General features: G+C 46.6%; 1 protein-coding gene across 1 annotated transcript; it reads right to left on the minus strand.

Annotated features, from left to right (window-relative positions):
• Positions 1 to 3,988: 3,988 nt before the first annotated feature.
• cacng8b (calcium channel, voltage-dependent, gamma subunit 8b) lies at positions 3,989 to 10,435 on the minus strand (the record flags this gene model as incomplete). Its single annotated transcript, XM_080540222.1, has 4 exons — positions 3,989 to 4,836; positions 5,552 to 5,692; positions 6,838 to 6,921; positions 10,213 to 10,435. 4 exons carry the CDS (start codon positions 10,433 to 10,435, stop codon positions 3,989 to 3,991), a joined length of 1,296 nt encoding a protein of 431 aa, XP_080396348.1.
• Between the last annotated feature and the right edge of the window lie 1,614 nt (positions 10,436 to 12,049).

Raw genomic sequence — 12,049 nt, forward strand, 5'->3', positions numbered from 1 at the left:
ACGCCTTACCTTGCTATAATACTAACAGGGATAGATGCACATTAGTCTAGTTATGAGTAATTACTATGAAGCCTTAACACTTAAATGATACATAGAAAAAGCTAATTATCTAAGCATTTTCATCAATATTTATTATCTTCATGTTTTGTCAAGTTGTGTAAGATGAGTGCTGTTTTAATATAAATGAATGTATGTATGTAAGTATGTGTTGTATGTGTGTGAGTGAGAGATGTATGTAAAATACAGATTTATATTTGACAGTGTTATTGTATAGACTCACTTTACAAGCACACCTCTATATACCGACACCTCTGTATATAAAATGTATGTGTTTATATTTGACTTACTTGCACACTGTAAGCTTTGAGGAGGTTGTTTCGAAGTTTGAAGCTAAGCTAGTATCTATACGTTGTCTATAAGCTCCCTTTTCGTTGTATGTAAGACGCTCAAACCCGTCATCCTCTTCTCTACCTACCTATGTTATTACCGTACATCATATGTGTGTCTCACTGGTTTTTGCTTTTGGATTAAATCGATTTGACATAAAAATAACGTTTTCCTTATTAATGGCCTCCACAACACCATTTCTCTCCTCTTACATTCCACCCATTTTCCCAACCTTCGCTTACTGTGCCCCCCCCCCTTCCCCCCCTCTCTCTCTCCCCCCCTCTCTACCTAAAATTAGCACATTGCACATCCCAGTACATTTCACTGCAGAGGTTGGGAAACCTTATCCATGAATTCAAACTATGTAGCCCCCCCAACCTCCCCCCCCCCCCCCGAGCCTATCCTCATCACTAACCCTACCCCCCACTTCAACCACCCACACTTGCTCACCAGGGTAGTAGCACCTCTTCTAAGCCCCCCCCCCCCCCCCACCCCCAGCCCCCCAACTCACCCATTGGTCCAAAAGGTTTGTGTGATAGTTCAGGGTGGTCCAAAAGGGGGGGGGGGGGGGGGGGGGTTACAGCAGACTCTTACCCAAAGTTTTGTCTGTACGAGAAACATCAACTATAGCACGTATAGTATAGCATATATACACACACAATGTGACACACACGTAAACCAAAACACACAAGCCCTACCTACCACTGCTTACAGTGAGCAGAAACATACACCGGTGCACCAGACACATGACACGGTGTGTCCAGGCTGTATATATATATAGCAGTTTAATAGTCCTGCGCAGCCTCTGTGACGAGCTCTATACCAGCGCTAGCTGGCTGCATGTTTGTGAGTGAAAGGGAGCCTCACACTTCGCAGCAGTGGGCCTCTATAGGAGACTTGAGGTGAGGTCATAATGTAACATTATGAAGTTGATGCATGTGGGTGCTTGTGGGTTGGATACTGTTTGTAGTAAGAAACGAATCTGTTCAATCCATCACAGAGCATGTGACTTACATGAATATTGCCCTCTTGAGAAAGCCTCTCTAATGTTCACACAGTGACCTGGCGCGTGACCCATCCTGTAGAGGGCAGCACCGATCCCCCATCCTGGAGCACTGCAGTCTCCCCTGTGGCAGATAAAACTAATGGGGTCACGCTGTATTAATTAAAGGGTTAGTCCAAGTGATTGAAAATACACTTCTCTACTGTATTCACAAGCCTTCATAACCACTTTAAAGGAATCGTTCACCCCCCCCAAATCAAACCCTGTCAGATGTTTTTGGAAGTGGCCTGATCCTGAGCTGAAAAAGGATAAGCTAGTACTATTTTAAGTGACAGACTGTGGTGCTCTTGAAACGAATGTTACATCATGAATAAAACCACCCGTCAAAACCCCAGAAGCCAAACTAGTGGCAGCCACCGTGTCTTGACCTAGTGCTTGAGATTTTTAATTACTCTTTATTGTTCACTCTTCTACGTCCCTTGATCATCTCCCTCCCTTTCTTTCCTTGAAGAAAAAAAGCAACAAAAGACAATCAGTCTGTGAATCTGTCTGTTATTGTTTTTTTTTTATAAACTTCGTGCAATACAGTGTTTTAAGTTTATCACACATTTAGATAAACCATAATCATTTGTCTAGATATATCTATTCTCAACTACATACTATTCATATTGCCCACATTAATGCTATCTGTGTGCAGTTTTGTCACATTATTATTTTTTTCTTCTCAAATGAAATAAAACAGAAATAAAAAAAATCGAAAGAATCTGGAAGCGTCTTGTTGTTGTTTTGTTTCTCCGTTCTGTAACGTCACATGGGTTCTGTAACGTCACATGGGTTCTGTAACGTCACATGGGTGTCCAATTGTCCAACCCGGTTCTGCGGTCGCTCAGGGCGGTAAAAGGACAGGAGGAGAGTGTTTTACATGTGTGTACATTCTCATAAACATAAACAAGAATGGGTCAAAATGTTCAAGTTCAAAGGTCAGGGGGTCACAGGGGAAGCACAGTGAAAGTTTCTTTGGGGAGGTTGGGGGTCGGTCGTCTCCATGGTGAATCTATCATTGGTCACAGTGGAGGGGAAACACGAACAACATGCCCATATAAGGGCAGGGAGGGGTCAAGCAGGGCGGGGCTGCGTGAGGCGAGGCGTTATACCCCATAAGAGTCCGAACGGGGGGTAGCCTGACCCCGTACACAGGAACAAAAACACATCCCCCTTCCCTCCCCTCCCCAAAATACACACCCTGTTTTAATACCAGTGGTCCCAAAGAAAGTATCTATAGAGTTTTGCAAATATAGGTATGCATTAATTACAATGTACATGTTTTAATTTCAAAAGTTTTCTCTATAGTGACCCTCCCCACCCACCCACCCACACACATATATTTTTTGCCAATGTCGTATGATTTAATGAATCAATCAATGTTCTAAGAGAACTCAATTTGGGACGCGGCGGCCTTGTTAGAAAAGAATGAGTTCATTTTTTTTTTTTCAGGCAACAACAACCCCGCGCCTGTGTCTCGTTGTGCCTCGTGTACAAATATATCTGTTTCTCTTCTGTTCTCCTGCAAGACGGAGGTTTCTGTTAATGCCCAAAAACATACATCTGCAACACCACTACAGCTACTACTACTGTTAACATTGATTAGAATGGAAATGAGACTAACATAGGCCCATAGAAAACTCAGACTCAGAATAACACTCACATTGGTCAGTCGTCTTAAGTCAGTCACTTATTGTATCATTTCAATCAGTAACTATATTGGAAGACAATGTACAGTATTCACACCCGACCTCACTTGTGTTATGAACGGGTATAAAATCAAAATTTCAAAATAAATAATCACATTTCTGCATTAAACACAAACAAAACGATAATAATAAAAATAATAATAACATACTAAAATAATGAGAATTAAATAATAATAGTAATGTAATAAATAATACACTCTCTCATCCTCTCACATTTTGTATACACTCATGCTTGACACCAAAGACACAGTTACACTGCTCACTGAACGTGCCAGTGTGTCTGTGTTGAAGAAATTCACAGTAAATGTCGTCAGGGTCCGAAATCAGAGTGAAAATCATACAAATTATATCTTCATTCCAAACTATAGCATTGCAAACAGAGCTAGCTCATAATAACGCTAATAATAATCACAACAACAATTACGTTAAAGATTATCTCGTTAAATCAGCGGCAATATTGCACAAAAGAAAATACAAGTGGATTGTTTTTCATAGTAGCCCAAGGTTAATTGCGTTTTTTGATCATTAATAAAATAAATCATTTGTAGCGCATTGAAATATTAAAATAGTTTCATTGTGAAAGTTCATTGTTGTTGTTATTATCACTCTCTGTTATTACTGGTTTTTCTTTTTGTCAGTGAGATACTGTAGCAGACTATCTATAACAGTGAAAAAGAACTGCGATACAGTATGTATCGTTCTATCTCTTTATCACCTCTCTCTTTCTACCTATCCCGCTTCTTTATATGCTACTCCACTCTCTCTTCCCTTCCTGTGTTCTGCCCGCCCTCCCTCTCGCCCTCTTATCCTCTCTCCCTCCTTCCCTCCTTTCCTCTTCTCTCCTCCCTTACACAGGGGTTGTTTTCCTGTTGAGGGTATTGGAGTTGCTCTCTCTATCTCCCTTAAGCCTGTCCAGCGTGCCCATCCCTCGTTCCCTCTCCACCGTAGACGAGGTGAACGGGGGGGGGCCGGACGAGCCCACCGAGTTGGGCATGGGCGCGTTGGAGTTGGAAGAATTCTGCGACAGCGAGGGGTTGTGGGACTTGAGCGAGGGCAGGGTGCCGCTCATCATCACCCCCCCTCCCCCTCCCCCTCCTCCTCCCCCTCCCCCGTCCTTGGGGAAGCAGTTGTGGAGCTGGTAGAGGGTGGCGCGGTCCACCGTGCCGTACATGGGCGGCAGGCCTGCCAGCTTGGGGTCGCCGCCGCGGGACAGCGTGTAGAGGGAGATGTCGCCGCCCGCCAGGGCCGTGTGGGAGCGGGAGTGCGGGTTGGGCAGCGTGGACACCGAGATGGGCCCCCCCTGGGAGAGGAGGGCCGAGGGGGGCAGGCCGAAGTTCTTCCCCCCGCCCCCGCCTCCCCCACCGACGGGCGAAGGGTCTCGGGAGCGCGAGGGGTCGGTGGAGCGGGAGGAGGAGCGGGAGCGGCGGCGGAAGCGGTAGCTGGGGAGGCGGAGCATGGCGTGCGTGGTGCTCTTGAAGATGTCGGTGCGCGAGCGGCAGCGCAGCTCCTTGTTCTTCTCGATGTAGATGTTGACGGCCAGGACGCCCACCATCTCGGCCATGATGAAGGAGAGACCCCCGAAGTAGAAGGACCAGCCGTAGGAGTATTGCCACTTCTTGTCCTCGTCCTTCTTGGGAGAGATGTCCCCCAGCGCCGCGGAGATGTAGACGATCACACCTATGATGTTACTCAGACCTGCGGAGCACAGAGATACATAAATGGACTGCACTTATACAGCGCCTTATTCCAAAGCGCTTTACAACGGCCTCTCATTCACCCGTTCACACACACATTCACATTCACACACCAATGGCGGCAAGCTACCATGCAAGGCGCCGGCCGGCCCGCTCACTGGGAGCAATTTTGGGGTTCAGTGTCTTGCCCAAGGACACTTCGACATGTGGCCAGCCGGGGCTCGAACCGCCGATCTGCCTACCTTGCGATCATTAGACGGCGGCTCTACCTCCTGCGCCACAGCCACAGTATGTAATGTAGTGTACATAGGGGAAAAAAACAGACGGTCCGCACTCTACTTCTGTTGCAACGACGGATGAAAATGTGTATTCCATGTGACGGCGCAGCTGGTGAAACTCTACACTAACTAGGTAGTAGTGGGGGATTACTCACCGAATCCATTGCATTGCAATATTTTGGCTTGACTAGCGAGTTGATGATTTGATTGATTTCCAACAACGACATTGACATTTATTTACATTTTTCTGAGAAAAAAAAAGTCTGAACATTTTGGTCGGTTGCTGACTTGTTCCCCCTTTCACCAGCTGCCATCACATATGTGAGTCCTGTATGTATGTATGTATGTATGTATGTATGTATGTATGTATGTATGTATGTATGTATGTATGTATGTATGTATGTAGGCTGACATGAAGGTCTAGAGAGAATCAGTTACCTGCAGCCACAAAGAGAATGCCTGCCCCCAGGACGATGTTCCTCTTGCTCTTATAGAAGCGACTAGCAGCGATACACACCCCTCCCATCAACAACAGGATGGCACTGAGGATGGGGAAGATGTTGGAAGCCCTGACTACACCTAGAGAGAGAGAGAGAGAGAGAGACAGAGAGAGAGACAGAGAGAGACAGAGAGAGAGAGAGACAGAGAGAGAGAGAGACAGAGAGAGAGAGAGAGAGACAGAGAGAGACAGAGAGAGAGAGAGAGACAGAGAGAGACAGAGAGAGAGAGAGAGAGACAGAGAGAGACGGAGAGAGAGAGAGAGAGAGAGAGAGAGAGAGAGAGAGAGAGAGAGAGAGAGAGAGAGAGAGAGAAAGGGTGGAGAGAGGGACGGAAATAGGAAGTAGAGGGTTAATATATAGTTTGAGAGAAAGCAAGAGAAAGGGAGGGGGGGGGGTGTATGAAGAAATAATGTGGGGAAAGAGAAAAGGTGAAGTTAAAAAGGGTTAGAAAATAAAGTACTTGAAATAAAGTACTTTGAGAAAATTAATTACCATAGTGCATAATTGAATCAAACCCTTCCCATGCGGCGTACAAGTCAGAGACCCCCTGGAGGTCTTATAGAGCACTACACACACACACACACACACACACACACACACACACAAACACACACACACACATACACAAACACACACACGCACACGCACACGCACACACACACACACACACACACGCACACGCACACGCACACGCACACGCACACACACACACACACACGCACACGCACACGCACACGCACACACACACACACACACACACACACACACACACACACACACACACACACACACAAACACACTTTAACTCTCCTCTTCCATCTAGGACACTAAGCCAAGGCAGGGAAATGCCACCTAAATGCCACCCAAATGCCGAGGCTACATGGTAAACAGTACACAGGGTACAGGCTACATGGTAAACAGTACACAGGGTTCTCCCTCTGTCTATGCAGGCACAAATATATACTGTACCATGGAACACACAAATGTTACCGGAGGGGACACACGTGAACTAGAGCAACCCATATGCCTTGATTTCATACACACTTACGTCACATGTTTCATTCACATGCATCTACTCTTTTGAGGAATAAACAAAGTCTGTATGGCTGCAATTAGATTATAGTGCATAGCAGCTTTTCTCCATCTGTGATAACAATCCCTCCCTCCCCCCTCCCCCCTCCCTCTACCCTCCCAGCTCTATAAGGTATAAACTCTCTCTCTCACGTAGAACATACTCCGCTCCATCGTGGTCAAAGTCTGCGTCCTCGGGGAAGTGGTTGATCTGAGAACACACTCCTCTCTTCACCCCTGAGAGAGAACGAGAGACAGGGGGGTTAAAGCAAGACACACACCTTCATGTCATCATGAGAGAGAGGGGCAGGGGTTTGAGCAGAAAAAAACATACACACACACACACACACACACAATCGGAGGCAGAGAATTCTGATTTGAATACCTCCCCCCAAAAAATATAGCCCAGGAGGAACAAGAGGCACTTAACTTTGTTGCAGTTAGTAGCTACATTTAGTTACAAAAGCCACAGTTCACAAACAGAAATGTTAAGGTCTCATTGTGGGCAGAGACATTTTTTTTTTTGCAGACGGCCGCTTAAAAGGCTTTCGGAATGTCAGAGTGGCCAAGAGCACATCTATTATTTCTGAGGTGCCCCGGCTAAAACAGGCTAATCTAATGTAGAAAGGATACCAGCACAATCATTTATGCACACAAAGAGTGATGTTGGATTTGGACAAAGGCACTTTTTGGAGCATAAATCAGAATGACAGTATTCTTCCTTCTACGTGAGTTATACAGTAGCCATGAACATGAACATGCGTGTGCACACACACACACACACACACATACACACACACACACACACACACATGCGCGCGCACACACACACACACACACACACACACACACAGACAAACAGCACAGAGAGCCATCCACGCAGACAGGCAGACAAGATAGCTACCCGCTGGGGTCTTGCAGCTCAATTGCAGTAGACAGACAGACGGACGGACGGACGGACGGACGGACGGACGCACGGTTGATGACAGCACAAGACTGACTGGTGCTGATGGATGGATTGTGAGAGAGGAGGTGGAGTGATGGAATGATGAGACACAGACGAAGGAGGGAGAGAAGGACAGACGTGGGGGTGATTTCGTGTCTTTCTCACAGCTCTCTTTTATTTCCATGGGTTGGTCTGTAAAGAAAGAGATGGGGGGCAAAGAATGGAAGGGTGTCAGCTAAGCCACACTGCCCCTCCATTTTGTGCTCTCAAGATAAATGGACTGCACTTATATAGCATAGCGCCTTATTCCAAAGTGCTTTACAATGGCCTCTCATTCACCCATTCACACACACACACACACCAATGGCGGCAAGCTACCACGCAAGGCATCGGCCTGGTAAGCAATTTGGCGGTTCAGTGTCTTGCCCAAGGTCACCTCAACACGTGGCCAGCCAGGGATTGAACCGCCGACCTTGCGATCATTAGACGTTGGCTCTACTCTCCTAAGCGACAGCCGCCCCTGAGATAAAAGCTCTCCTTCACTAGGCACAGTACCCTTCACTAGAAGGGTAGACAGTACCCTTCACTAGAAGGGTAGAAAGTGACTTTAGATCAGCGCCCAAGGGCAACTTCATCCTCCTCCTCGCCTCTTTTTTAGGGAAACATCTCACTAGAGCCCAACATGACCTGCGTTTTACTCACTTCAGTTCACTTACCTGGCAACTCCATAGGAAATGTACTGGAGGGTGAAACTGGCACATACAGGCAGCAGAACTAAGCTACGTGGAAGGGCTGCATTGCCTCCAAGAGCCTAAAAAACTGTCCGCCTGCATCAGTATTTCCACTACCATTGCTTGGGAGGGGGGAGCCCCTCTAGCTCTATTCCCCCCCCAAAACAATTGGTTAGAATTTGTAAAAGAAAAAAACACCCCACACACCCACAAAAAGAAAAAGGGAAAACAGTACATTGAACTTCTAGTATCTTACCCCAACAAACACTCAATCTTCAACAATGTTATATATATACCTGCCAAACGGGATTTGGCAATCCACTCTTACAGCCCCTCAAACAGTAACGTGTGCCACCCACCCGCAGTCATAAATCTTTTAGAGCCAACATGTCCTCTGTTTCCACTCCACCTACACCTCACTGCATCAGTGCATGGCTACTGAGCATCCATCTTGGCTTTAATACTCCACGGACATCAAGGGTACTTGACCTCTAAGGCATGCCAAGACACTGAAGGCTCCCCTGCACCAGAGAGAGAGAGAGAGAGAGAGAGAGAGAGAGAGAGAGAGGAGGGGATAAGGTGAGAGAGAGAGAGAGAGAGAGAGAGAGAGAGAGAGGGGAGGAGAGAATGAGAAATGGAGTGTGAGTGAGTAAGAGAAAGAGAGAAAAAGGCTAGTGGAGCGAGTGAAGGAAAGAGGGAGAGAGAGAGAGAGAGAGAGAGAGAGAGTGAGAGAGAGATGGGGGGTGGGAAGGGTAGAGAGAGAGAGAGAGAGAGAGCACTGCAGCAACGCTCTAAGGGCTGGGAGCTTATCTCTAATTGGCTGCTTTGTTATCAAGAAGCTTAGAGATGGGGACAAATTAGCTTTCCACAATCACCATGCCAAGGATGGGCGCTGCATGCCTCATGAGTACTGTAGGGCCAGGAAGTTTTCCTGACCACATAACCTAGGCAGGAAAAACACCTGGCCCATATGGGGGCCAGTCTAAAAGCATATATTATTTGGCTACTGTAGCACTCATTCATTCAGCTTTCCAACTGCTGTTCTGTCTTGTCCTGCAAAAAAGCCACTACTTTATGTCGGCCAAGCAGTTTAATGTATTATGAATTAGCAGCTTGTGTCGCAGTGAAGATGGGGAGATGGCTGCTGTCATCCTCAGCAGCAGACCCTGTCAGTTATAATCAGTAGGGCTAGTGCAGGGGGGGGGGGGCAACAGGACCACACCTTGTGTCCCATTTTGTTCCAGCCCTGCTCTTAAAAAGCCTGCACACACGGCCTCTCCGGGCCTCTCCGCACCAGAGTTGACCACCCCTTTGCTAGTTACTGTAGGCTACACCGTGGGTGAGATGTGATAGAGGGGATGGGTTGAGATGGGGGGAGGCCACAGATGCAGTCCAGATCGCAGTTTCCACTCAATCTGCTTCACAAGAGCCCCACTCTACAATCACCTCATCATCACCACAATGATCCAAAATGGCGGCTGATGGTCTGAATGAATTATTCCACTGAATGAAATCGGAAAAACCACAACCCCACCATTCGTTCTCATTGGGCACCAACAAAAAAAATTGCTACAGAGAAACACTTTAACCATCTGGTTCACTTCAGGAAAACCCCTATACATCTATTGTTTTATTGCATCTCACTAAAGCAAGGGAACTGCGGGGACTTTTATTTAACTATCTGTCCATTGCAAAACAGATCCAAGATGTCCTCTAGCCCATGCCAGTGACTTCAGCTGAACTTTAACTCCCAGTCCCTATCCATCCATGGCCCCTCCCACTTCCCACACTTAGATCCAAAATGGCCGCCTCTGTGGTGGTTGTCTCTGTGGTCTGTCCCTGTAGGTTTACCTTCCAGGCAGCAGATCCTCCAGAGGCCAGAGTGGGTGAGGGCCCCAGGGTCTTTCTTGTCCTTGGTGTGGGGGTCATCTGCAGAGGAGTTGGCCGTGCTGTTGCAGATCATGGCCCTGGAGTAGAGCCAGTAATCTGTTCCAATGGCGACCGTCATCAGGCCGAAGGAGGCGAACGCCCCCACGGTGGTGAGAAGGATCTGGATCCCCTTCTCACATACCATGCCTAGGTAGAGAGGCGAAGAAGAGGAGAAAAAGAAGAAGAGAGAGGAGGTAGGCGGGGCGGGGAGGGGGGGGGGGGTGATGGGGCGGGGGGTGGGGAAGGCAGTGAGACAGAGAAGGGGTGAGGGAGGGGAAAGAACGAGAGGATGGGGTAAGAGAGGGGGAAGACAGGGAGAGGGTGGGGGGAGGGTTAGAAAATGAGGGAAAGAAAAAGAGAGAGAGAGAGAGAGAGAGAAAAATAGGGAAAGTGAACAGGTAAGAGGGGATGGATATAGAGTAAGACAGAAAGAGAGAAAGAGCAAGTATGTGGGGGAGAGAGAGAAAGGAAAAGGAGGTATGAGGAGATATATAATATATATAGTGAGAGGGGATGAGGAGATGTGGGGGTATATATGAGGAGGTATACAGGGAGAGAGAGAGAGAGAGAGAGAGAGAGAGAGAGAGAGAGAGAGAGAGAGAGAGAGAGGGGGAGAGAGAAGAGGCAGAGGAGGGAGGTGTATAAGTGGGTCTATGATGTGTCCTTGGAGGAGAGTTGGATGACACTGCTGACTCTGCTTAACAAGACAGAATTGATGGGGAACACAACAAATCACACCCTCAGAATCTCAATGTGCTCCATATTCATGACCATCAGACAACTTTCTCTCCCACAGAATCAGCATAGGCAGGGCTAGCGCAGAATACACAAACACACACACACACACACATACACACGCATGCACACGCATGCACACACGCATGCATGCACACACGCACGCATGCACAGACAATCAGTCAGACAGACACACACACACACACACACACACACACACACACACACACCAGTAAAACTGTATCAGATATACAACTTCAAACCAGAGACATAACACACATTCAGTAGCGTGACCTATGCTAGGCCATTGTGGTGGAAAACCACAATTAAAGATTGATGTCTGTTCATAAAATGTCTGTCCATTCGCTTATGTTAGTGATGATTAATATCCAAAATAAAATAAAACAATGCTATGGAAACAGCAAGGCACTTACAGCACATTACAGTGCATTAATCCAAATCAATATGAATCAGTAAACGATATTCCTGCAGAGTGAATAGCAGAGATAAATGCTTGAATTGGCAAGCAGAATCTATGAAAATATGCACTAAATCTATTACGTGTCGCTCATCATACAAGGCCTTTTTACGAGCTCAGGCTTGGAGTGTAGGAAGTTACATGTCCAAGTTGTTAAGCTAACTAGATGTCCATGCACATTTGAATACGGTCCCATGTGCCTCCGGGCCAATGGCACTACAAAGTAAAGACATCTGTGACAGTGTTTCTACAGTGTTCCTATTCTTACTGATAACTTGCATGAGGGCCTAAACCTCTGGAGTGTCACAATATGCACAGTATGCAATATGTGTCTGCTTACCTTCAACATGACTGAGATATAGTCCAACTTTACATTGAATAATACTTATATTGTAATAATATTGTATTTGAATCAATTGTGTCAAACCTTCCATAACCCTGGAATAGTCTTCGACCAATAGTCTTAGATTATGGCGTTATCACTATTGTTTGGATATTTGCTTGAAACAGGAAGTAAATGAGTTGCAGTGAGTCTATACATTTTTC

Source organism: Nansenia antarctica, assembly GCF_963989245.1.
Source record: "Nansenia antarctica genome assembly, chromosome: 10".
Classification (NCBI taxonomy): Eukaryota; Metazoa; Chordata; class Actinopteri; order Argentiniformes; family Microstomatidae; genus Nansenia; species Nansenia antarctica.